Source organism: Lepidochelys kempii, chromosome 8 (assembly GCF_965140285.1).
Source record: "Lepidochelys kempii isolate rLepKem1 chromosome 8, rLepKem1.hap1, whole genome shotgun sequence".
NCBI classification, from domain to species: Eukaryota; Metazoa; Chordata; order Testudines; family Cheloniidae; genus Lepidochelys; species Lepidochelys kempii.
The window spans coordinates 105,218,489-105,244,899 of record NC_136387.1 but is presented as its reverse complement, the minus strand read 5'-3'; the positions used below and the strand labels follow the sequence as shown (position 1 = coordinate 105,244,899).

Sequence of the window (26,411 nt, the reverse complement as noted above, 5' to 3'; positions counted from 1 at the left end):
CACAGGGCCACGGCCGCCCGCCTGGCAGGAGCCCGCCCAGGTCCCCCAGCACCGTCCGTGCCTGGCTGGGGAGCCTGACCCCCCATCAGTCACGGGGGGGAGATCCGGCCCCCACGCCCCCAGGCAGCCTGCGAGCCTGGGGCCAGCTGTGAGCCAAGTGGGCAGCGCACCCCCCCAGAGCCCCCGGACACACACTGCCCCCCAGCCTGTGCCCTCTAGACCCCCCCTACACACACTGCCCCCACTGTCCTCTACAGCCCCCCCCCACAGTAGCCCCCCAGCTTTGTGAATGCTCCCCTACCTCCACGCAGCCATGTACACACTGCCCAAAAGACCCCCCCAAACATACATCGGGCGCACACACTGCCCTGCCACAAATGTGTCCCCACACACGTGGGCACTCACTAAGGCTGCCCCCCCCGCAACCTGCAGAGATCCCCACCCCCCCCAGGCTCCAGGCACATGTGTACACACTCACTCTCTCTCTCTCACGGGCCAGACGAAGAACGAGGCCGGGACACCAGCAGATCTGGGATAGACAATATATATTTTACTCTTTAAAAATAAACCTTCCAGCCCACGGCTAAGGGTCTGTACAAACTACAAAAATAAACCTTTCTTCTTTGTAATATAAATAATTTATATGGCATGGCCCGACTGGGGCCGGGGCACCGCGCGCCCCGCCTGCCCCCCATGTCTCAGGGGGCGCCGGGGGCAGGTGCACCGCTTGGCAGCTCAGGGCTGTGGGTACCCCAGCTCCACGCCGTACTGACGGCTGAGTTACTTCCACCAGCCACACCCACTGGCCCAGGCGGGGACAATCGCTGAGAAGCTGCCGGCTGGACCAGGCCCCCGTCGCCGCCCTGGGCAAGGAACCCAAAGGCAAGCCCCAGGCGGGGCTGATGGGGACCCTGGGGCCGGAGGGAGCTTTAAAGTGCCGGGGAACGGAGAGGCAAGGGCCAGCAACTCCACGCCAACCCCCTGGGAGCCCAGCTGATCTCTGCCTGCCTCCAGCGAGTGGCCCCAGCCACAGGATCGGGGCCCGGCAGGCAGGGGGGAAAAGCCCATCCTAGGGGGCAGGGCAGGTTTCTGTTTTTCAAAGGCTCCCTGATCTGGCTGCAAGTGCCCAGGCAGGTGTGGGGGGGGCAGGGAGGGGGTCATGCAGGGGAGTTGTGCAATTGCACAAGGGTGTTTGGAATACACCCTTCCCCTACCAGTCAACTTCCATCGGGCAGCATCAAGGGACCCCATAAAGGGTGTCGGCGAGACATATGGGGTACCTAGGCCTTGGATGGGCTTGTATGGGGCAGCACATCCCGCTCCAATTTGTCCCAGATCCGCTTCCTGCCAGGACAGCCCCCCCCGCCCATCCAACACACAGGAGGAGCCCTCACAGTTCGGTCTCACAGCCATTTACAAAGGAGGATGGGTAGCGTTGTCCCCATGGGGAAACTGAGGCAGGGAGGAAGGGAGTACTTTTCCCAAGGAGCGGGGAGGAGAACCCAGGTGTCCTGAGGCCCAGGCCAGCTCTCTATTCATTAGGCCCCGCTGGATCTGGGCCCTGCTGGTGTCAGGATTTAGTGAGAAAATGTCCTACTCTGTGAGCGAGAGTTTCCCTTTTCAGTAACTAGGGTCAGGGCCGTTCCCATCTCCCAGGGTGGGGGGGACACGGCCCCTGTTCCAGCCCCTCGCCTGAGTCCAGGGCACCCCCTGGGCCAGAGCTCAGCCCCCCGCAACAGGGGAAGGGACGCTCCCCCCGACGCTCCCATCCCAGGCCAGGGTGGGGTCGGGTCTCCCCACTGGGGCTGGCATCTCATTCCCCTGTTGGGGGCATTGCTGGGCCTCTCCCCAGACACAGTTGCTCCCTGCCCCGGTCTCCTGGGGAGCCCCATGACTCAGTGCTGGGGGCAGGGCAGCAGGGCACGGCCCCGGCTCCTGTCCAAGGGATCCGCTAAGCGCCCCCAGCCCCAGGGCATACGCAAAATGGGCGGCTTCCTGCCCCTGCCAGTGCGGGGTGCAGAGGCCCGGGACAACCCACTTGGGCAGGGACCTGACCTGGGAACACCGGAGTGGGGGACAGCTGGGGGGAGTGGGGAAAGGGAATGGCTGAGGGGCCAGCCCGTTCACACACACCTTGCATAGAAACCTTGATGCAGCGATTCCCCCAAAGGCTCAGCTGTGCCCCCCAGCCCGGGGCAGCAGCCCCCGCCAGCCCAGCCATCACCTGCTGCGGGGCTTGGGGCGCTGCCAGGTGAGGTCAGGGCAGATCTCCGTCCCAGCGCGGAGCAATAATAATAAAATAAGAATAATTAATCACTGGGGAATAGCAGCAAATGCAGGGATGGCGGCAGCCCCGCTCCTGCCCCCGTCCGTGGGCACTGCCCCTGCTGGCAGCGCCAGGCGCAGGTCACCAGTCCAACAGCTCGCTCCAGCGCAGTGTTCAGCTGGCATCCATGCACGGGTACCAGCGCCCACCACGTCTCTCCGCTCTGCCCGCTCCCTGGGCAGGGGAGCTGGATCCGGCCGCACGGCAGGCCTGGGCTAGGAACCACGGCGCTTCCCGGGGGCAACCTGTGCGGAGACACAAGCCAGCCGGGTGAGCCGGATCCCCAACAGGGCTACAGCTCCGCTGGCTTCTCCAAGGCACCTGCCCGCAGGGGCCTCCCACACGCCACGAGCACCCGTGGAGTCGACACGTGGGCGTGGGCAGGTGTGCACCCTGCGCACGTCCCTGTCTGCGGGCACGAGTGTGCAAGCCCACTAGGTAGGTGCGGACGTGCACTGCCTGTGTGTGCATCCACCCGGTGTGTACATGTGGGCACCCTCTGTGTGTGCGAGCGGGCGTGCACCGTGTCCCTGTCTGCAGGCACAAGTGTGCGAGCCCCTGGGAACGTGCGAACATGCACTGTCTGTGTGTGCGAGCGGGTGTGCACCCATCCCTGTCTGCAGGCACAAGTGTGTGAGCCCCCTGGGAGCATGCGGACATGCACTGTCTGTGTGTGCGAGCGGGCGTGCACCGTGTCCCTGTCTGCGGGCACAAGTGTGTGAGCCCCCTGGGAGCGTGCGGACATGCACTGTGTGTGTGTGCGAGCGGGCGTGCACCGTGTCCCTGTCTGTGGGCACAAGTGTGCCAGCCCCTGGGAGCGTGCGGACATGCACTGTGTGTGCGAGCAGGCGTGCACCGTGTCCCTGTCTGCGGACACAAGTGTGCGAGCCCCTGGGAGCGTGCGGACATGCACTGTGTGTGCAAGCAGGCATGCACTGTGTCCCTGTCTGCGGGCACAAGTGTGTGAGCCCCTGGGAGCGTGCGGACATGCACTGTCTGTGTGTGCGAGCGGGCGTGCACCGTGTCCCTGTCTGCAGGCACAAGTGTGCGAGCCCCTGGGAGCGTGCGGACATGCACTGTCTGTGTGTGCGAGCGGGCGTGCACCGTGTCCCTGTCTGTGGGCACAAGTGTGCGAGCCCCCTGGGAGCGTGCAGACATGCACTGTGTGTGTGTGCGAGCGGGCGTGCACTGTGTCCCTGTCTGCAGGCACAAGTGTGCGAGCCCCCTGGGAGCGTGCGGACATGCACTGTCTGTGTGTGCGAGTGGGCGTGCACCGTGTCCCTGTCTGCAGGCACAAGTGTGCGAGCCCCTGGGAGCGTGCGGACATGCACCATCTGTGTATGTGTGGGGGGGGGCGTGCACCGTGTCCCTGTCTGCGGGCACAAGTGTGCGAGCCCCTGGGAGCGTGCAGACATGCACTGTCTGTGTGTGCGAGCGGGCGTGCACCGTGTCCCTGTCTGCAGGCACAAGTGTGCGAGCCCCTGGGAGCGTGCGGACAGACACCATCTGTGTATGTGTGGGGGGGGGCTTACACAGCCGCTGCTTTGGCATCAAATTGCCTCGCGGCGCCCGGGGGCGCTAACGCGCAGGGAGTTTACCCCAAGAGGCAGTAACCCCCGGGGCGGCCGGGCGCTGGCCCTGCCTGGCACGGTGGGGGGCGAAGGAGCCCCTCGCACAGGGCTCAGTCCCCGGGCTCACCTAGGGCCTCGCGGAGCCCTCTGCCCGTCCCGGGGGGTGTAGTGCGCGGCTCTCGGGTGTGGCCCAGCCGTGGGCGTTGCAGGCGGGCAGGCCGGGCTCCTCCGGGCAGTCCGACTCGCTGTCCTCGTAGCTCTCGTGGGTGTAACCCTGCAGGGAGCCTGGCAGGGGAGGGTGCAGGGCCAGCGTCACGGAGGCCGTGGCCATCACCGTGGCATAGCTGCCGCTGTAGGCGGGGAGGGCAGTCCGCAGGGGCCGGGGGGCTCGGGGTGGGGCTGTCCTGGCTCCGGGGGGGCCGGCCCGGGGCAGTCTGTGCTGGGGCAAGTCCCTGAGATCCGGGCCGGCCAATGGGAGGGGGTCGCCGGCAGGCAGGGGCTGGTTGGTGCTCGGTGGCTCCTTCTTCCCCGGCGGCTCCTGGTTCTCCGGGTAGGTTTTCACCACCTGTGCAGGGCAGAGACTCCCGTGAGCCAGTGGGCAAAGAAGGGGGCGGGGGGGGGCTGCTAACGGGGCAGCCAGAGTCCACACCCGGGGGGGGCCTCAGGACAAGAGCTACCTCCGCTCCCCGGCACTCACCGACCGTCCAGCCAAGCCCTGGGTGCAACCCCCCGCCCCGCTCTAACCCCTACCACACGCTCCCTTCCAGAGCCCGGCGGGGCACGGCCTGACAGAGCTCCGTGGGCGGGTGGGGCTGGCGCTGTCTGGCAGGGACTGAGCCGGATGGGCACCGTGCCTGCACTCACCGTGATGGTGGGGAAGCTGGGATTCTTGCCGGCCTGCACCAGGACCCGGGCTGGGGCGGGCGGCAGGATGTAGGCGCTGGGGTCGTAGGGCTGGGCGTGGGCCAGCCCCGAGCCCGCGGTGCTCTCCGAGTAGTACTCCGAGTTCGAGGAGTCCGCAAAGGTGCCAGGCCAGGCTGGGGGCGGCCGCATGTAGAAGCCGTGATGGCTGATGGGCGGGGGGATGGGCTCTGGTGAAGGCAGGCGGCTGCCATTATCCACCGGGATGACCTGGGCGAGAGGAGGGCGCAGGGTGAGACGGGAAGGCAATGGGATGCCCGGGGGTACAGGGAACCGGGCTGGGGGCACCATCAGAGCCAGGGTTGGCCCTTCTGAATGGGCTCCAGGCCTACATAGAGGCAGCTTTGGGAGAGGTGTCCCCGGTCCAGCTCAATGAAGCATTAACTCTGAAACCTAATGGTGGTCACTTTAACCTCAGCACTGATCATTCTCCAAGGAACTTCTAGTTCCCATGGGCTTGTGGGTGGAGCCTGTGGGTGTGGGTGGAGCCAGTGTGAGGCACAGACCACTGTTTCCCCCTCCCCCCCATCTGACGCTGGACCCAGCAAGGCAGAGGCAGACTTGGGAATGAACCCAGGCATCCTGGTGGCCACGCCCCTCTTCAAGCACTAGGCTCCACTCCCTGCCAGGCCCCATTGCCGGGGGGCTGTGGCTCAGTGTGGGGTGGGGGGCTCTCACCTCGGCCGGGGGCCCGATGACCGACAGCAGGACGGGCAGCAGCACCAGGCCATTCAGGAGGCCCAAGACGGTCAGGACGGTGAGCACGGCAAAGAAATACCTGGCAGAGGAGACGTGGTGAGAGGAACCCAGCCGCGCCATGGGCACAGGGCATCCCAGCATGCTCTGCAAACAGGGCCCACCCCCTCAGCCCTGACAGGCAGGGTAGGAGCATCGCAGAGGCAAATGGGCCTGGGGGGCGTAGAGCACCCAGCACAGTGGGGCTTTGCGCCCCCCACCCCATGACCCCACCCTGCCCTGCTGCCCTAGCACAGACTCTCTGCCTGGCCTCCTAACACCGCTGCCCCCATGCATCCCTGCACGCTCACGCACACCCATACATCCCCCCCGGACACGCCCACATGCACCTACACCCCCAGGAACCCCTGCACGCTCGCACATGCCCCCCACACCCCTGCACGCTCATGCACACCCATACATCCCCCCTGGACACGCCCACATGCACCTACACCCCCAAAAACCCTGCACGCTCACACATGCCCCCCACACCCCTGCACGCTCACGCACACCCATACATCCCCCCCCGGACACGCCCGCATGCACCCACACCCCCAGGAACCCCACAATGCTTGCACACACCCCCGCACACTGTTGCACACTTGCCCATGCCCACACCGCCCCCGCATGCTCATCCATGCCCACCCCCCGAACACTCACCAACACCCGGCCCACACCCCCCCCATGCTCATCCGCCCCCACGCCTGCATGCTTGCCCACACACACATTCCTGCACGCTCACCTACACACGTGTGTGCACACACCCCCGGGCACCCTGCACGCTCACCCGTGTGCACACACCCCCCACCCCTGCACACTCCCCCCCAAACACACCGAGGCACATTCGCCTACACACACGCACCCCTGCACACTCACCCACATGCACACCCATCCCTGGGCACCTTCCACACGTGCCCATGCCCACACCCACTCCTGGGCCCCCCCGGGCCCCCTGTATCTACCCCCAGAGCTGAGTAAAGAGCCGCTCCGGCCTCCCGCGCGCTGGTACCTCAGGATGAAGTCGAACTCGGAGCCGGCCAGCATAAGCAGGCCCAGCAGCGTGGAGAGCGCCCCGTCCAGCACGGGCGCCAGCGTGTGCTCCAGGGCCAGGGCCGAGCGCAGCGTCCGGCTGCCCATGGCCGTCAGGAACCCCTGCGGGAGGACAAACGGCTCAGCTCTGGGCCGGGGCGGGCAGGGAGACGGGCTGACCCTGCCCCTCCCGCCGGGGACTGACTGACCCTGCCCCTCCCCCTGGGGCCGGACAGACTGACCCTGCTCCTCCCCCTGGGGCCGGACAGACTGCCCCTGCCCCTCCCCAGCCCCTCCCACGGCCAGCCAGACAGACTGACCCTGCCCCTCCCCCCTGGGGCAGGACAGACTGACCCTGTCCCTCCCCAGCCCCTCCCACGGCCAGCCAGACAGACTGCCCCTGCCCCTCCCCCCTGGGGCCGGACAGACTGCCCCTGCCCCTCCCCAGCCCCTCCCACGGCCAGCCAGACAGACTGCCCCTGCCCCTCCCCCCTGGGGCAGGACAGACTGACCCTGTCCCTCCCCAGCCCCTCCCACGGCCAGCCAGCCAGACTGCCCCTGCCCCTCCCCCCTGGGGCAGGACAGACTGCCCCTGCCCCTCCCCAGCCCCTCCCACGGCCAGCCAGACAGACTGCCCCTGCCCCTCCCCCCTGGGGCAGGACAGACTGACCCTGCCCCTCCCCAGCCCCTGCCAGGGCCAGCCGGACAGACTGACCCTGCCCCTCCCGCCGGGGACTGACTGACCCTGCCCCTCCCCCTGGGGCCGGACAGACTGACCCTGCTCCTCCCCCTGGGGCCGGACAGACTGACCCTGTCCCTCCCCAGCCCCTCCCACGGCCAGCCAGACAGACTGCCCCTGCCCCTCCCCCCTGGGGCAGGACAGACTGACCCTGTCCCTCCCCAGCCCCTCCCACGGCCAGCCAGACAGACTGCCCCTGCCCCTCCCCCCTGGGGCAGGACAGACTGCCCCTGCCCCTCCCCAGCCCCTCCCACGGCCAGCCAGACAGACTGACCCTGCCCCTCCCCCCTGGGGCAGGACAGACTGACCCTGTCCCTCCCCAGCCCCTCCCACGGCCAGCCAGACAGACTGCCCCTGCCCCTCCCCCCTGGGGCCGGACAGACTGCCCCTGCCCCTCCCCAGCCCCTCCCACGGCCAGCCAGACAGACTGACCCTGCCCCTCCCCCCTGGGGCAGGACAGACTGACCCTGTCCCTCCCCAGCCCCTCCCACGGCCAGCCAGACAGACTGCCCCTGCCCCTCCCCCCTGGGGCAGGACAGACTGCCCCTGCCCCTCCCCAGCCCCTCCCACGGCCAGCCAGACAGACTGCCCCTGCCCCTCCCCCCTGGGGCAGGACAGACTGACCCTGTCCCTCCCCAGCCCCTCCCAGGGCCAGCCGGACAGACTGACCCTGCTCCTCCTCCTGGGGCCGGACAGACTGACCCTGCTCCTCCCCCTTGGGGCCGGACAGACTGACCCTGCTCCTCCCCCCTGGGGCCGGACAGACTGCCCCTGCCCCTCCCCCCTGGGGCCGGACGGACAGACTGCCCCTGCCCCACCCCCCTGGGGCCGGACGGACAGACTGCCCCTGCCCCTCCCCCCTGCGGACGGACAGACTGCCCCTGCCCCTCCCCAGTCCCTCCCAGGGCCAGCCAGACAGACTGCCCCTGCTCCTCCCCCTGGGGCCGGACGGACTGACCCTGCTCCTCCCCCCTGGGGCCGGACGGACTGACCCTGCTCCTCCCCCCTGGGGCCGGACAGACTGCCCCTGCCCCACCCCCCTGGGGCCGGACGGACAGACTGCCCCTGCCCCTCCCCCCTGCGGACAGACAGACTGCCCCTGCCCCTCCCCAGTCCCTCCCAGGGCCAGCCGGACAGACTGCCCCTGCTCCTCCCCCTGGGGCCGGACAGACTGACCCTGCTCCTCCCCCCTGGGGCCGGACAGACTGACCCTGCTCCTCCCCCTGGGGCCAGACGGACAGACTGCCCCTGCCCCTCCCCAACCCCTCCCAGGGCCAGCTGGACAGACTGACCCTGCCCCTCCCCCTGGGGCCAGACAGACTGACCCTGCCCCTCCCCAGCCCCTCCCAGGGCAAGCCGGACAGACTAACCCTGCCCCTCCCCCTGGGGCCGGACGGACAGACTGCCCCTGCTCCTCCCCCTGGGGCCGGACGGACTGACCCTGCTCCTCCCCCCTGGGGCCGGACGGACAGACTGCCCCTGCCCCACCCCCCTGGGGCCGGACGGACAGACTGCCCCTGCCCCTCCCCCCTGCGGACGGACAGACTGCCCCTGCTCCTCCCCCTGGGGCCGGACAGACTGACTGACCCTGCCCCTCCCCAGCCCCTCCCAGGGCAAGCCAGCTAGACTGCCCCTGCCCCTCCCCCTGGGGCCGGACAGACTGACTGACCCTGCCCCTCTCCCCTGGGGCCGGACGGACAGACTGACCCTGCTCCTCCCCCTGGGGCAGGACGGACTGACCCTGCCCCTCCCCAACCCCTCCCAGGGCCAGCTGGACAGACTCACCCTGCCCCTCCCCCCTGTGGCCGGACGGACAGACTGCCCCTGCCCCTCTCCCCTGGGGCCGGACGGACAGACTGCCCCTGCCCCTCCCCCCTGAGGATGGACAGACTGCCCCTGCCCCTCCCACTGGGGCCTGGGGTGGCTGGACACCCCCAGGTTGGGGGGCTCAGGGGGACGGTGCTCAGTGGGGGGCGCTGCCAGAACAGGGGCTGCCCTGGCCCAAATGGGCTTCCCCCCACCTTGTGGGGCTGAGCTGGGGGTGGTGGCTCAGCTCCCCCAGGGGGCCTAGCCCTGCTGGCCCAGGCTCTGCCCACCCGTGGGCGAGTGGCACCGACTCACCAGGGCCACGTGGACGGTGAACTCGACGCCGATGCCCACCGAGGCGATGAGGATCACGGCCGGGATGGCGCTCAGCTTGATGCCCATCAGCCCCATGATCCCGAAGAGTTCCACCGTCATCATGGCCAGCACGGCCACCTGCCGGGCACGGGGGAGAGTCACTCAGAGAGCAGGGCCCGCCCCACGGCCCTGCCCCACTGCATCCGCCCCACGGCCCTGCCCCACTGCATCCGCTCCACTGCCCTGCCCCACTGCATCCACCCCACAGCGCTGCCCCACGGCCCTGCCCCACTGCATCCGCTCCACGGCACTGCCCCACTGCATCCACCCCACAGCGCTGCCCCACTGCCCTGCCCCACTGCATCCGCTCCACTGCACTGCCCCACTGCATCCACCCCACAGCGCTGCCCCACGGCCCTGCCCCACTGCATCCGCTCCATGGCGCTGCCCCACTGCATCCGCTCCACTGCCCTGCCCCACTGCATCCACCCCACAGCACTGCCCCACTGCCCTGCCCCACTGCATCTGCTCCATTGCACTGCCCCACTGCATCCGCTCCATGGCGCTGCCCCACTGCATCCACCCCACAGCGCTGCCCCACTGCCCTGACCCACTGCATCCGCTCCACTGCCCTGCCCCACTGCATCCACCCCACAGCGCTGCCCCACGGCCCTGCCCCACTGCATCCGCTCCATGGCACTGCCCCACTGCATCCACCCCACAGCGCTGCCCCACTGCCCTGCCCCACTGCATCCGCTCCACTGCACTGCCCCACTGCATCCACCCCACAGCGCTGCCCCACGGCCCTGCCCCACTGCATCCGCTCCATGGCGCTGCCCCACTGCATCCGCTCCACTGCCCTGCCCCACTGCATCCACCCCACAGCGCTGCCCCACTGCCCTGCCCCACTGCATCCGCTCCATTGCACTGCCCCACTGCATCCGCTCCATGGCGCTGCCCCACTGCATCCACCCCACAGCGCTGCCCCACTGCCCTGACCCACTGCATCCGCTCCATGGCGCTGCCCCACTGCATCCACCCCACAGCGGTGCCCCACTGCCCTGCCCCACTGCATCCGCTCCACTGCCCTGCCCCACTGCATCCACCCCACAGCGCTGCCCCACTGCCCTGCCCCACTGCATCCGCTCCATTGCACTTCCCCACTGCATCCGCCCCACGGCGCTGCCCCACTGCTTCCACCCCACAGCGCAGCCCCACTGCCCTGCCCCACTGCATCCGCTCCATTGCACTGCCCCACTGCATCCGCCCCACGGCGCTGCCCCATGGCCCTGCCCCACTGCATCCGCCCCACAGCCCTGCCCCACTGCATCCGCCCCACTGCCCTGCCCCACTGCATCCGCTCCATTGCCAGACAGACTGCATCCGCCCCATGGCGCTGCCCCACGGCCCTGCCCCACTGCATCCGCTCCACTGCACTGCCCCACGGCCCTGCCCCACTGCATCCGCCCCATGGCCCTGCCCCACTGCATCCACCCTACGGCCCTGCCCCACTACATCTGCTCCATTGCACTGCCCCACTGCATCCACCCCACGGCCCTGCCCCACTGCATCCGCTCCACTGCACTGCCCCACGGCCCTGCCCCACTGCATCTGCTCCATTGCACTGCCCCACTGCATCCACCCCACGGCCCTGCCCCACTGCATCCCCTCCACTGCACTGCCCCACGGCCCTGCCCCACTGCATCCGCTCCATTGCACTTCCCCACTGCATCCACCCCACGGCGCTGCCCCACTGCATCCATTCCACGGCCCTGCCCCACTGCATCCACCCCATAGTGCTGCCCCATGGCCCTGCCCCACTGCATCCGCTCCATTGCACTGCCCCACTGCATCCGCCCCACGGCGCTGCCCCCCTGCATCCAATCCACTGACCTGCCTCACTGCACCTGCTGCAGCACTCTGCACCTTCCTGTCTGCCCCACTGCACTGCCCCATGGCAGCCACCCACTCTGCCCCACACAAGAGCCCAGATGCCAGGGCGATGGGTGCCCTATTGCTGTGAATGATACCAATTACAGACGCTTTGCCCAGCCGCCCTGGGAACGGGCACCATGGGCGTGTGAAGGGACATGCCGATGGGGAGGGCCTACCTCAACCGGGGGGCTGGTCTGGGGCGCCAGGTTGGGCGGGGGGTATTTGGAACGAACCCCCCCCCCACCACCACCAATTGGATCCGCTCACCTGGAGCCCAGGGGTCAGCACTCGGGGCAGCAGAACCGCCTGCAGGGTCAGGGCCTGAGAGCACCTGCCCTGGCGGGAGGGGAGGGAGGGGGCGATGCCAGGGGCCCCCAGGCTGGGAGAGCGCTGGTGCCAGGGGGCGGAAGCCAGGCCAGGCCAGCCTGTCCTGGTCCGTTCTCCACCCTGGCGTCGGGAGCTCCCGGTCACCCCCTGGAGACACTCGGGAGGCACTGGACTGTGCTCCAGCCCCTGTGGGCGCTCGGGGGCACCTGGGGGCTGGGGGTCCACCCGCGAACAAGGTGCCCCAGGTGAGGTCTCGAGTGACAGCTGCAGGGCCAGTGGGAAAGGCTGATGGGCCAGAGGGCAGGGGATGTGCTGGCTGTGGGGTCCTGGAGATCCCGGGGGGCTGGGCGGCGTCTGGATCCCACCCCGTGGTGCTCCCCACCCCGTGCCCATCCCCGTGGCGTCTGGGCGTACTCACGATGATGCCGGCGGTCCAGGGGTTGAGCAGCAGCAGGGCACACACCAGGAAGGTGCAGGCCAGCACGATGCTGACGGCCAGCAGGAACCAGTGGCGCAGGCCGATGTACTGCTCCCAGAAGAGGAAGGGGTAGCCGCTGGGGTAGCTGGCCACGCCGCGCTCCCGGGCCGCCTCCTCGCACACGGCCCGCACGCTCTCGATGGCCTCCACGAAGTCCGCGGTCTGGCGCAGGCCGCTCAGGTAGAAGGGGAACTGGGCGAACTCCAGGGGCTGGGCTGCGGGGACTGGGGGGAGGGGGCAGCGCGGGTCAGGCAGGGGGATGCCACGGCCCCCGACCCCCGACACTGCCCCCTTCCTCCTCCCACGCCAGCCCAGATGGGGGGCAACTCTGGAACAGGTCGCTCAGCACAGCTGGCATGGGGGAGGTGCCCGGCTGCACCCTGTGTGAGGCTTGAGGGCATGCCCGGCAGGACCCCGTGTGGGGCGCTGGCATGGCGGGGTGTGCCTGGCCGGATCCTGCATGGCATGTGGGGGGTGTCTGCCTGGACCCTGTGTGGCATGTGGGGGGTATCTGGCAGGACCCCGTGTGGGGCGCTGGCGGAGGGGGGGTGCCTGGCAGGACCTTGCGTGGTGCACTGGAGCGTGCCCAGCCTCCATGTGCCCACGGGTGCCCAGGCGTGCCTGCGGCCACACTCACTTCGCAGGTTCTCGCCGGTGGCGTCGTACTTGTCGTGCATCCACTCGGGCGGCGGGGGGTAGAAGTTGGCATGGGAGGCGGCGACGCCCAGCGGGTCGTTGCTCACCCACACGGTCAGGCAGATGTAGAAGGTCTCCGGGGGGATGATGCCGTTCTCGTCCACCAGCCGGCGCGTAGTGAGCTGCGGGGAGCAGACGGGCACGGGGTGAGCTGCGGCCAGGCCGGCTCAGAGGCGAGTTCAGGGCCATGCCAGGCTCTCGGGGGGGGCGGGGGGGGGACGGGCATGGGGTGAGCTGCGGCCAGGCCAGCTCAGAGGCGAGTTCAGGGCCATGCCAGGCTCTCGGGGGGGGGGGGACGGGCATGGGGTGAGCTGCGGCCAGGCCGGCTCAGAGGCGAGTTCAGGGCCACGCCAGGCTCTCGGGGGGGGGTGGGGGGCCGGGCACGGGGTGAGCTGCGGCCAGGCCGGCTCAGAGGCGAGTTCAGGGCCACGCCAGGCTCTCGGCGAGGCCGGGCACGGGGTGCGCTGCGGCCAGGCCAGCTCAGAGGCGAGTTCAGGGCCACGCCAGGCTCTCGGGGGGGGGGGGGGGCGGGCACGGGGTGAGCTGCGGCCAGGCCGGCTCAGAGGCGAGTTCAGGGCCACGCCAGGCTCTCGGGGGGGGGGGGGGGGGGGCGGGCACGGGGTGAGCTGCGGCCAGGCCGGCTCAGAGGCGAGTTCAGGGCCACGCCAGGCTCTCGGCGAGGCCGGGCACGGGGTGCGCTGCGGCCAGGCCGGCTCAGAGGCGAGTTCAGGGCCACGCCAGGCTCTTGGCGAGGCCGGGCACGGGGTGCGCTGCGGCCAGGCCGGCTCAGAGGCGAGTTCAGGGCCACGCCAGGCTCTCGGGGGGGGGGCCGGGCACGGGGTGCGCTGCGGCCAGGCCGGCTCAGAGGCGAGTTCAGGGCCACGCCAGGCTCTCGGGGGCGGGGGGGCGGGCACGGGGTGAGCTGCGGCCAGGCCGGCTCAGAGGCGAGTTCTGGGCCACGCCAGGCTCTTGGGCGGGGCCGGGCACGGGGTGAGCTGCGGCCAGGCCGGCTCAGAGGCGAGTTCAGGGCCACGCCAGGCTCTCGGGGGCGGGGGGGCGGGCACGGGGTGAGCTGCGGCCAGGCCGGCTCAGAGGCGAGTTCAGGGCCACGCCAGGCTCTCGGGGGGAGGGGGGGGCGGGCACGGGGTGAGCTGCGGCCAGGCCGGCTCAGAGGCGAGTTCAGGGCCACGCCAGGCTCTTGGGCGGGGCCGGGCACGGGCCGGCTCACCTGATTGTAGTTGAACGGCTCCTTTTTGTTGCCCGTCTGGATGAGCAGCTTGTAGGCCAGTGCACCGTCCTCGGAGCCATTCCGGTAGCTGTCACGGGTGATGCGCCCGGCCTGCCACTCCTTGTCGAAGGCGGCCTGCAGGCCTGGGGACAGAGTGCAGGGCTTACAGGGACGGAGGGAGACCTCCCCACGCTGCACGGCCCTTCCCAGCCACGGGCCAGCGAAGCCGGCTGGGCAGTGCCCTCGGGGCGGGGCTGCCGTCCTGTCTGGCTGAGCTGGCCCCTGGGCACCTCCATGCCCACCCCCTGCTACTGCTCCGTAACCTGAGCGAGTGCTGCCCAGAGCCATGGCCGCAGCAGGGCAGAGCGGGCCTGGGACGGGTGGGCCCGTGTGCATGCGGGCCACGGGGACAGAACTCTGGTGTGCCAGCCCAGGCGTGGGTGCGTGGCAGCCCACCTGCAGGTACCATGGCTGCCACCCCAGATTTAGAGACACGCGGGGACAGGTTATCCAAACCCATAGGTCGGCAGCAGGACCCCACCAAGCCCAGGGGCTGGCCCTGCTCTGGGTGCCCCCTCCTGATGCTCTCGTTTCCGGTCTCCAGCTCATCTGCAGGTGAGGCCGGCAATGCAGAGAGGGGCTGGCGGGGCGGACAGGGACAGATGGAGGTTGGCAGGGACACGCAGGGCAGACGGGCGCAGGTGGAGGCCAGTGAGGGCACATGGAGGCCGGCAGGGGCATGCAGGGCAGGCGGGGGCCAGTGGAGGCCAGCAGGGGCACACAAGGCAGGCGGAGGCTAGCAGGGTAGGCGGGAGCCAGAGGGTCAGGCGGGGGCAGGCAGAGGCTGGCAGCGGGCACACAGGGCAGGTGGGTGCAGGCGGAGGCCGGCAGGGGGCACACAGGGCAGGCGGGGGCTAGCAGGGTAGGCGGGAGCCAGAGGCCCAGGCAGGTGCAGGTGGAGGCCGGCAGGGGGCACACAGGGCAGGCAGGGCAGGCAGGGCAGGCAGGGCAGGCGGAGGCTGGCACAGGGGCAGGCAGGGCAGGCGGGGGCAGGTAGGGGGCACACAGGGCAGGCGGGGGCAGGCGGAGGCTGGCACAGGAGCAGGCAGGGCAGGTGGGGGCAGGCGGGCAGGCAGAGGCTGGCACAGGGGCAGGCAGGGCAGGCGGGGGCCAGCCGGGCAGGCGAGGGCAGGCGGAGGCTGGCACAGGGGCAGGCAGGGCAGGCGGAGGCTGGCACAGGGGCAGGCAGGGCAGGCAGAGGCTGGCACAGGGGCAGGCAGGGCAGGCGGGGGCCAGCCGGGCAGGCGAGGGCAGGCGGAGGCTGGCACAGGGGCAGGCAGGGCAGGCAGGGCAGGCGGAGGCTGGCACAGGGGCAGGCAGGGCAGGCAGAGGCTGGCACAGGGGCAGGCAGGGCAGGCGGGGGCCAGCCGGGCAGGCGAGGGCAGGCGGAGGCTGGCACAGGGGCAGGCAGGGCAGACGGAGGCTGGCACAGGGGCAGGCAGGGCAGGCGGGGGCCAGCCGGGCAGGCGAGGGCAGGCGGAGGCTGGCACAGGGGCAGGCAGGGCAGGCGGAGGCTGGCACAGGGGCAGGCAGGGCAGGCGGGGGCCAGCCGGGCAGGCGAGGGCAGGCGGAGGCTGGCACAGGGGCAGGCAGGGCAGGCGGAGGCTGGCACAGGGGCAGGCAGGGCAGGCAGAGGCTGGCACAGGGGCAGGCAGGGCAGGCGGGGGCCAGCCGGGCAGGTGAGGGCAGGCGGAGGCTGGCACAGGGGCAGGCAGGGCAGGCAGGGCAGGCGGAGGCTGGCACAGGGGCAGGCGGGGGCTGGCACAGGGGCAGGCAGGGCAGGCAGGGCAGGCGGAGGCTGGCACAGGGGCAGGCAGGGCAGGCGGGGGCCAGCCGGGCAGGCGAGGGCAGGCGGAGGCTGGCACAGGGCCAGCCGGGCAGGCGAGGGCAGGCGGAGGCTGGCACAGGGGCAGGCAGGGCAGGCAGAGGCTGGCACAGGGGCAGGCAGGGCAGGCAGAGGCTGGCACAGGGGCAGGCAGGGCAGGCGGGGGCCAGCCGGGCAGGCGAGGGCAGGCGGAGGCTGGCACAGGGGCAGGCAGGGCAGGCAGGGCAGGCGGAGGCTGGCACAGGGGCAGGCGGGGGCTGGCACAGGGGCAGGCAGGGCAGGCAGGGCAGGCGGAGGCTGGCACAGGGGCAGGCAGGGCAGGCAGAGGCTGGCACAGGGGCAGGCAGGGCAGGCAGGGCAGGCAGAGGCTGGCACAGGGGCAGGCAGGGCAGGCGGGGGGCCAGCCGGGCAGGCGAGGGCAGGCGGAGGCTGGCACAGGGGCAGGCAGGGCAGGCAGGGCAGGCGGAGGCTGGCACAGGGGCAGGCAGGGCAGGCAGGGCAGGCGGAGGCTGGCACAGGGGCAGGCGGAGGCTGGCACAGGGGCAGGCAGGGCAGGCAGGGCAGGCAGAGGCTGGCACAGGGGCAGGCAGGGCAGGCAGAGGCTGGCACAGGGGCAGGCGGGCCCTCACCTCGCAGCCAGTCCTGGAAGTAGTGCAGCCACATCTTGGGTGGCTGGCGGGCGCGGTCGCGCACCACGTGCGGGAGGCCGCCCAGGGCCCGGTGCAGGCCGTACAACGCCTCCTGCGAGCTGGGGTAGTGGAAGCCGCCCTGGGTGGCGATGAAGACGTGGTAGAAGGAGAAGTACTTGGCCTGGGTGGCGATGAAGGCATGCTCCTTGGTGCCCCGCGGCACGATGTCCGTCAGGTACAGCCCGTCGTGCACCAGCGTGGTGCCATACAGGGTGAGGCCCAGCAGCGCCAGGAACAGCAGCACCACGATGCCCTGGGGGGGGGAGCCTGTCAGTCTGTGCCGGGCACCCCCGTGGGCAGGCCGGAGCCACCCCGGCACAGACCCCCCGCCCCCTGCCCTGCCGCACAGGCCCACAGCAAGCAGTGGGCACCCAGCTCCCCCCAGAGTGCCAGCAAGCCTCCCAACCCCTCAGTGCCAGGGTCTCATCCCAGCTCTCCGGGCGCCCTCCCAGTGTGCCACAGTGCCAGGGAGTCACCCCAGCACCTCCCCCATGCCCGGGGGCCCCCAAACCGCCAGCGGCAGGGAGCCCCCCAGCATTCCCCTGCCGAGCCTGGGAGTTAGCCCCAGTCCCCAAGCTCCCCAGCACCGCCAGCGTCCGCCCCCAGCCCCCCAACCTTGCACCGCTCCCCAGGGGGACGAGGGGCCAACATGAGCCGGGGGCGGCAGGCCCAGCCCCCCTACCTTGGTCTGGGTTTGCAGCAGGAGGGGGGCGTACTTCTCCCTGGCGAAGTCGGCCAGATTCCAGCGGCACAGGGGCAGTGGCCCGCACTCCCGGCCCCCCTTGGCCCCGTCCAGCAGGTCGCGGGTGGAGCTGGCCGGGGCGAAGAGCTGGGAGCCCAGCGGGTCAGCGGGGGACAGCGGCATGGCGGGCGCGGTGCAGACCTGGGCGGTGGGCGGCAGGATGGTGACAATGTGCCGGCCCGAGGGGTCGCAGCAGGTGAAGGCCTGCACCGTGGTGGTGATCTGGGTGCTGGTGGCCACGGGCGGGTGCCCGTAGGGTGAGGGGTGGGAGGCATGGTTCTCGTTGGCGTCGGCGAACTCCTGCGGCTGGATCTGGATGACGCGGGAGGAGCACGGGCTGGGGGAGGAGGAGCCGGGGGGGCGTTCAGAGAGCTGTGATAGGCGCCCCTCTGACCACGCACGGCTGCCCTGGTGGTTACCGCACCCACGCTGGCATGCGCCCGCTGCTGGGGTGCAGCACCGCCCCTGCTTAGCAGGGAGTGGGATTCTCCCTGGAGCGACCCCTCCTGGCCGCCCCAGGAAAGGCACCCAGCTGTGCTCAAGCCGGGGGGCGAGGCCCCAAGCACCTCCGAGCCACTGCGTAGCCCTGCCAGCTGGGCCCCGATCCTGGCGCGGCAGGACGATCCGCACAGGGGCTGCCTGCGGGCTCAGGCTTGGGCCCAGCTGTGCCGGGCACGTGGGCTCTGCTGCCTATCGCCCCCCTCCCGGAGCACGGCGCGGGCCCGGCTCTGCCCTGGGTGTCCCCAGCCCCCCTCCCAGAGCACGGCATGGGCCCAGCTCTGCCCTGGGCCCCCCCCCGGATCCTCTCCCAAACACGGCAAGGGCCCGGCTCTGCCCTGGGCCCCACTCTGGACCCTCTCCCGGAGCACGGCACGGGCCCGGCTCTGCCCTAGGCACCCCCTGGGCCCCCTCCCGGAGCACGGCACGGGCCCGGCTCTGCTCTGGGCCCCCCTCTGACCTCCTCCTGGAGCACGGCACGGGCCTGGTTCTGCCCTGCCCCCCCCCCCCGACCCTCTCCTGGAGCATGGCACGGGCCTGGCTCTGCCCTGGGCGCCCCCCGGACCCTCTCCTGGAGCACGGCACGGGCCTGGTTCTGCCCTGCCCCCCCCGACCCTCTCCCAGAACACGGCACAGGCCTGGCTCTGCCCTGGGCGCCCCCCGGACCCTCTCCCGGAGCACGGCACGGGCCTGGCTCTGCCCTGCGCCCCCCGCGGACCCTCTCCCAGAGCACGGCACGGGCCTGGCTCTGCCCTGCGCCCCCCGCGGACCCTCTCCCAGAACACGGCACGGGCCTGGCTCTGCCCTGGGCCCCCCGCGGACCCTCTCCCAGAGCACGGCACGGGCCCGGCTCTGCCCTGGGCCCCCCTCTGGACCCTCTCCCGGAGCATGGCACGGGCCCGGCTCTGCCCTGGGCCCCCCTCTGGACCCTCTCCCGGAGCACGGCATGGGCCCGGCTCTGCTCTGGGCCCCCCTCTGGACCCTCTCCCGGAGCACGGCACGGGCCCGGCTCTGCTCTGGGCCCCCCTCTGGACCCTCTCCCGGAGCACGGCACGGGCCTGGTTCTGCCCTGTCCCCCCCCCCCCCCGACCCTCTCCCGGAGCACGGCACGGGCCTGGCTCTGCTCTGGGCCCCCCTCTGACCTCCTCCCGGAGCACGGCACGGGCCTGGTTCTGTCCTCCCCGCCCCCCCCCGACCCTCTCCCGGAGCACGGCAAGGGCCCGGCTCTGCCCCGGGGGCCGGCACCTGTAGAAGCAGCAGAGGACATCGAGCCGCTGGTCCTGGCGCCGGTGCAGGTCCAGGCTCAGGATGGCCGGGAAGATGAGCAGCACCATGGCGAAGTTAAACACCACGACCACGGCAGCCTGCGGGGACACAGGGCGCAGAGCTCAGGCCACGGGGCTCGAGGGGTTAAACCCGGCTCACCACGCTGCCCGGGAGCCCGGGTCTGCATGTCCGACACGCGTGTGGGGCCATGTCACACCTCGGTCAGTTACAGGGGAAGAGCGGGGGGGGAATACCTGCAGGGAGGCGCGGGGCGGGGGCGGGGTGAGGGGTGGCGGGGGGGCCGTACCTGCCAGGGGAAGGCGGGGCGGGGCGGGGGGGGTGAGGGGTGGCGGGGGGGCCGTACCTGCAGGGGGAAGGCGGGTGGGGCGGGGCGGGGGAGGTGAGGGGGGGCCGTACCTGCAGGGAGAAGGCGCGCAGGGCGGGGATGGGCACCAGGGCTGCCATGAAGAAGGCGATCATGTTGCTGATCGAGGTGAGGGCCACGCTGGTGCCCGTACGTCTCAGGCACTCACCTGTCCGCTCCTGTGCGGGAAACAAACAGGACAGGTCACCCAGCGCCCCGCGCCCGCCCCTGCCCCCCGAGGCAGGTCACCCAGCGCCCCACGCCCGCCCCTGCCCCCCGAGGCAGGTCACCCAGCACCCCGCGCCCGTCCCTGCCCCCCGAGGCAGGTCACCCAGCGCCCCGCGCCCGCCCCTGCCCCCCGAGGCTGGTGACCCAGTGCCCCGCGCCCGCCCCTGCCCCCCGAGGCTAGTCACCCAGCGCCCCGCGCCCGCCCCTGCCCCCCCGAGGCTGGTCACCCAGCGCCCCGCGCCCGCCCCTGCCCCCCCGAGGCAGGTCACCCAGCGCCCCGCGCCCGCCCCTGCCCCCCGAGGCTGGTGACCCAGTGCCCCGCGCCCGCCCCTGCCCCCCGAGGCTAGTCACCCAGTGCCCCGCGCCCGCCCCTGCCCCCCGAGGCTGGTCACCCAGGCCAGGGCGGCCTCACCTTGAAGGGGACGTGCTGGCTGGTCTCGGTGAAGGCGTGAGCGAGGAGGAACATATCGTCCACCCCGATGCCCAGGGCCAGGAACGGCAGCACCTGTGGGGACAGGAACCCGCCTCGATACTGAGCGTCTGCAGCCGGTCCAGCTGCCACCACCCCACGCCAGAATGCGCCCACCTCTGGGGGAGAAGCACCGGCCACAGCTCCACCCGGAGAACCCAGGATCCCATGGCCACAGGGCAAGGGATCCCCAGGGGCAACCAGCACAGGCTGGGGCACAGCCCCCCCCGGTCTGCCCCCCCGCAAGAGCAGATAGCGCTCTGCATCAGGCTGAGATGCTGGGGAGAGCGCTCCCTACTGAGCCCCCACCCCACGCCCTGCAGCACAGCGCCCCCCAGGGCCACACTGCGGTATTGGGGCCCAGGGCAGAGTACCCCCACGGAGCCCCCACCCTGCTCCTCAGCACAGCGCCCCCCAGTGCCACACTGCGGTATTGGGGCCAAGGGCAGAGTACCCCCACGGAGCCCCCACCCTGCTCCTCAGCACAGCGCCCCCCAGTGCCGCACTGCGGTATTGGGGCCAAGGGCAGAGTACCCCCACGGAGCCCCCACCCTGCTCCTCAGCACAGCGCCCCCCAGTGCCGCACTGCGGTATTGGGACCAAGGTCAGAGTACCCCCACGGAGCCCCCACCCTGCTCCTCAGCACAGCGCCCCCCAGTGCCGCACTGCGGTATTGGGGCCAAGGGCAGAGTACCCCCACGGAGCCCCCACCCTGCTCCTCAGCACAGCGCCCCCCAGTGCCACACTGCGGTATTGGGGCCAAAGGCAGAGTACCCCCACGGAGCCCCCACCCCACGCCCTGCAGCACAGCACCCCCCAGGGCCACACTGCGGTATTGGGGCCAAGGGCAGAGTACCCCCACGGAGCCCCCACCCTGCTCCTCAGCACAGCGCCCCCCAGTGCCACACTGCGGTATTGGGGCCAAGGGCAGAGTACCCCCACGGAGCCCCCACCCTGCTCCTCAGCACAGCGCCCCCCAGTGCCACACTGCGGTATTGGGGCCAAGGGCAGAGTACCCCCACGGAGCCCCCACCCTGCTCCTCAGCACAGCGCCCCCCAGTGCCGCACTGCGGTATTGGGGCCAGCCCTGACAGCGAGGGCAGAGTGCCAACGTTATTCCCCGCAGGTCTCCCACACCGCTGCGGAGCGGGTGAGAAGGTGGGTCCCGGCCCCAGAGGTGCCAGCTGTGGCCCCAGCAGCCCCCGCGCAGGAGGGCAGCAAGGCACGGCGGGCAGGCAGGGGCTCCCCATGGCCCTGCCGGCCCTGGCGTGCAGTACCTGGGTGGTGGCTGCGTTGAAGGAGATCCCCAGCAGCGAGCAGAGCCCGAGTCCTGACGCCACGGACAGGGCCACCAGCAGGACGCCGGCCAGGCCCACGGCCCCCTGGGATTTGGAGCAGTCCCAGCGCAGCATGGTCACGCAGGCGTACGCCAGCTGGAAGCAGAGCGGGGGCGGGTGAGCGCAGGCGGGCTTAGCGTGGGCGGGGGGCGGGCTGGCGGAGGGGGTGGGTACCTACCATCAGGAGGTAGCCCCCGGCCACGCGGATGGCGCTCACGTCCGAGAAGGACTTCATGATGTCGCTGAGCGTGGTGGTGGAGAAGGCGTGGACACCCTGGGAGCTGTTCTGCGGGAGGGACTCCTGCGCCAGCTGGGGAGAGACGGGGCCTCAGAGACCCGGCCGGCGGGCACCACACCCAGGGCAGCACCGTGGGCAGCCCCCCGGCACCCTCTCAGTGGGCCCCCCGCCCCAGGCCACGCCACACTACACTGCTCCCAGGGGGCAGCCCTCCCACCACCCTCCGCCCCTTGCAGTGGGCACCCCACCCGGGCTACCCCACACCCTCCCAGCAGCACCCGACCCCCTGCTACACCCCTCCTGGTGGGCAGCCTGCGACCTCCCCATGGGGCACAGCAGGAGGAGGCCGCAGCCAAACCCCCAGGCCCTGGGCTGTATCTGGCTGAGACCCTGTGGGCCCTGCAGCCAAGGGCCCCTGTGGGAACCTGGCACTGAGAGCTGGGGGAAGGGGGAGTCCTGAACCCATGCCAAGCCGGCCAGAGCTGCCCCCGGCACAGCCCCAGCCAGCCCTCGATGCCAGGCATGCTGTGCCCAATGTGGGGCTCTGACTCCCACAGGGGGGCTGAGCGCAGACGCTGAGAGGGCACTGGGGGTCCACCCCCCCAGCCCTCATTTCACCAGAGCCCCGGTGCAACCCCCAGAGCACGGCCACGGCCAACGTAGCATCATGCTGCCCTTCACCAAGCATGCTCACCCCCCGGCACGCTCAGCCCCCCCAGCTCACTCACATACACCCCGGCACGCTCACCCCCCGGCACGCTCACACACCCCAGCATGCTCACACACCCCCCGGCACGCTCACACGCACCCCGGCACGCTCAAACCCCCCAGCATGTTCACACCCCCCAGCATGTTCTCACACACCCTGGCACACTCACACACACCCTGGCACGCTCACACCCCCCAGCATGCTCTCACACCCCCCAGCATGTTCTCACACACCCCGGCATGCTCTCACACCCCCCAGCATGTTCTCACACACCCCGGCACGCTCACCCCCCCGGCACGCTCACACGCACCCCGGCACGCTCACACCCCCCAGCAAGTTCTCACACACCCTGGCACGCTCACACACACCCTGGCACGCTCACACCCCCCAGCATGCTCTCACCCCCCCCAGCATGTTCTCACACACCCCGGCATGCTCTCACACACCCTGGCACGCTCACACATACCCCGGCACGCTCACACCACACAGCATGCTCTCACACCCCCCAGCATGTTCTCACACACCCCGGCACGCTCACACCCCCCAGCATGCTCACACCCCCCCCAACATGTTCACACCCCCCAGCATGCTCTCACACACCCTGGCACGCTCACCCCCCCAGCATGCTCACCCCCCCAGCTCACTCACACACACCCCAGCACGCTCACACACACCCCGGCACGCTCACACCCCCCAGCATGTTCACACCCCCCAGCACGCTCTCACACACCCCGGCACGCTCTCACACACCCCGGCATGCTCACCCCCCCAGCTCACTCACACACACCCTGGCACGCTTACACCCCCCAGCATGCTCACACCCCCCAGCATGTTCACACCCCCCAGCATGCTCTCACACACCCCGGCACGCTCACCCCCCAGCATGTTCACACCCCCCAGCATGCTCTCACACCCCCCAGCACGCTCTCACACACCCTGGCACGCTCACCCCCCCGGCATGCTCACCCCCCCAGCTCACTCACACACACCCTGGCACGCTCACAGCCCCCAGCATGTTCTCACACACCCTGGCACGCTCACACACACCCCGGCATGCTCACACCCCCCAACATGTTCTCACACACTCCGGCACGCTCACACCCCCCAGCATGTTCACCCCCCCCAGCATGATCTCACACACACCCTGGCACGCTCACACACACCCTGGCACACTCACACCCCCCAGCATGTTCACACACCCCAGCATGATATCACACACCCCAGCATGCTCACACACACCCTGGCATGCTCACGCACACCCTGGCATGCTCACACCCCCCCAGCATTTCTCACACACACACCAGCATGCTCACACACACCCTGGCACGCTCACACCCCCCGCACGCTCACACACACCCCAGCATGCTCACACACACCCTGGCACACTCACACACACCCTGGCATGCTCACACCCCCCAGCATGTTCTCACACACCCCGGTATGCTCACACACACCCCGGCATGCTCACACACACCCTGGCACGCTCACCCCCCCAGCATGCTCACACACACCCTGGCACACTCACACACACCCTGGCATGCTCACACCCCCCAGCATGTTCTCACACACCCCGGCATGCTCACACACACCCCAGCATTCTCACACCCCCCAGCATGCTCTCACAACCCCCTGCATGCTCTCATACACCCCGGCACGCTCACACCCCCCAGCATGCTCACACACACCCTGGCACGCTCACACACCCCAGCATGCTCACACACACACCCCGGCACGCTCACACACACCCCGGCACGCTCACCCCCCCCAGCATGTTCACACCCCTCAGCATGCTTACACACACCCCGGCACGCTCACACACACCCCGGCACGCTCACACCCCCCAGCATGCTCTCACACACCCTGGCATGCTCACACCCCCCAGCATGCTCACACACACCCTGGCACGCTCACACACCCCAGCATGCTCACACACACACCCCGGCACGCTCACACACACCCCGGCACGCTCACACCCCCCAGCATGTTCACCCCCCCCCAGCATGCTCTCACACACCCCGGCACGCTCACACACACCCCGGCACACTCACACACCCCGGCACGCTCACACCCCCCAGCATGCTCACACACACCCCGGCACGCTCACACCCCCCAGCATGCTCACAACCTCCAGCATGTTCTCACACACCCCAGCATGCTCACACACACCCCGGCACGCTCACACACACCTCGGCACACTCACTCCCACCTCGGCACGCTCAGCCGCGAGCACAGATGTGTGCACGTAGAGACCCCGCAAGTCCCCCCCTGTTGCACTGCTGATGAGCGGCCATCCCCTCTATCCCCACATAGGGTGGGGATCAGCCCCCTGCTCCCAGCCCCTCCTACCTCCACGAACTCCCTCTGCCAGGCCTCCAGGATGGCAGCCGCCTTCTCCTCACTCCAGCCAATCTCTTGGATCTCGTAGTCGTCCTTGAAGTGCTCGAAGAGCTGCCGCGGGCTCATGAGCAGGAACATGGTTTGCAGGGCCTCAGCGCTGCCGGGACAGGACACACCTATGGGCCCAGCCATGGGACCCCCAGTGCCAAACGAAGCGCCCCAGCTGGGCGGCCAGCCCTGCCCCCGGTGCCCCCTCCAGAGCACTGTAGCTGGGCGGCCAGCCCCCAAACCCTGGAGGCACCAGGCAGCAGAGGCCTGGGCTGGCCTAGGTGGAAACAAGGGGCTCGTGGGTTTGTCCCTGACACAGCCTGGGCAGGAGAGAACTCACAGCGCCTTCGCCCTCCCAGCCATGCCTGTTCCCCACCCCGCCGCGTGGGCTTGTCCGTGGGAAAGTGACCAGCCCCACACGGGGGACCCTGAGGCCCAGGCCTCACCCCCCGTGCTCCCGCTTACCTCAGCAGCCTGCCCTGGGGGTCCTTTGTGGTGCCACCCAGGATCAGCTCCTCTTGCCAGTGCATGAATTTCCGGGAGAAGCCGTGGCAGCCCCCCGTCAGCTCAGCGGGGATGTCGGGGTCCTGGGGGGAGCAGGAGGGTGGGGTGGGTGAGGACAGGCACAGGAGCCGGGGAAGCCAGGCCGTGCACCTCCCAGGCCCAAAATGTTGTGAGGGCCGATGCCAGGGGTCCAGCTGTGCCCACGCAGGCGCCAATCTGGAGCAGAGTCACCCTGGCGGGACACGGCCCAAGGCCTCCCTGCTGCCGGCTCCAGCCGCCGGGAGCCGTGCCCTGCTGGCAGGAGCTGGGGAAGGGTCCAGGCTGTTTACAAGACCCGAGACCGTCCAGGCTGTCACTTGCCTGAACCCCGGCGCTCTGCCCACGGGGGCCTCCACCTCCAACCTCTGCTCTGCCTGGGCAAGGCTTTGGCTGGCAACTCCCAATGCTCTCCAGCATGGCAGGCGGTCACCCTTGGGCAGCCGGCAGTGCAGTCAGACCGCCCTGGCCCCTGGCTTGGGGTCCCGCTGGGGCTTATTCTCTGTCCCTGACTGGAAAGGGACGATCCAGTGGGCTTGGACCAGCCCAGCGGGTAAAGCAGAAACCCACCATCTGCCAAGCAGCCCTTTCTGCCCCCAGCCCCCCAGGCACGGCTCTCGCTCCCGGAGGGGCTCTGTGGAGCCCCTGCAGTGCCAACGGGTAAGATACCCACCAGCACCTGCCCTCCGCAGGCTGTGTGCTGCCCTGCCCGGGCGCCCCCCCCCCCCCCCCCCCAAATCCCATAGCGTCTTCCTCTGGCTGCTGCAGCCAGGCGGGGGGAATTGTTTGGGGTGGCTACATGGCCCTGCAAGCCAGGGGGCGCGGTGTTACAACTGACCCTCCCGCCCGCTGTCCACCCCACGCTTACCCCTGGCCCCAGCTCCCAAACTGTCCCCTGCTCCGGGAGGCCTTCCAATGAGAACTGCCCACCAGGCTGTGTTTGGTCGGCCCGCTG

At 70.4% G+C, this 26,411-nt stretch overlaps 1 protein-coding gene across 3 annotated transcripts in view; it reads right to left on the bottom strand.

The window, feature by feature from the left end:
• Positions 1 to 528: 528 nt before the first annotated feature.
• PTCH2 (patched 2) overlaps positions 529 to 26,411 on the bottom strand; it is a 60,055-nt gene continuing 34,172 nt past the window's right edge. For all 3 annotated transcript variants that reach the window (XM_078854138.1, XM_078854137.1, XM_078854139.1), the window contains 17 exons: positions 25,382 to 25,503; positions 24,878 to 25,025; positions 21,763 to 21,894; positions 21,525 to 21,680; positions 20,191 to 20,283; positions 19,604 to 19,729; positions 19,166 to 19,284; positions 17,363 to 17,759; positions 16,621 to 16,933; positions 14,107 to 14,249; positions 12,820 to 13,000; positions 12,123 to 12,406; positions 9,443 to 9,580; positions 6,563 to 6,705; positions 5,497 to 5,596; positions 4,762 to 5,028; positions 529 to 4,462 (listed from right to left, as the gene is read on the bottom strand). In XM_078854138.1, the coding sequence (XP_078710264.1) occupies positions 4,025 to 4,462; positions 4,762 to 5,028; positions 5,497 to 5,596; positions 6,563 to 6,705; positions 9,443 to 9,580; positions 12,123 to 12,406; positions 12,820 to 13,000; positions 14,107 to 14,249; positions 16,621 to 16,933; positions 17,363 to 17,759; positions 19,166 to 19,284; positions 19,604 to 19,729; positions 20,191 to 20,283; positions 21,525 to 21,680; positions 21,763 to 21,894; positions 24,878 to 25,025; positions 25,382 to 25,503 (3,300 nt within the window). In that variant the 3' untranslated portion in view covers positions 529 to 4,024. The remainder of the gene's footprint in view (positions 4,463 to 4,761; positions 5,029 to 5,496; positions 5,597 to 6,562; positions 6,706 to 9,442; positions 9,581 to 12,122; positions 12,407 to 12,819; positions 13,001 to 14,106; positions 14,250 to 16,620; positions 16,934 to 17,362; positions 17,760 to 19,165; positions 19,285 to 19,603; positions 19,730 to 20,190; positions 20,284 to 21,524; positions 21,681 to 21,762; positions 21,895 to 24,877; positions 25,026 to 25,381; positions 25,504 to 26,411) is intronic.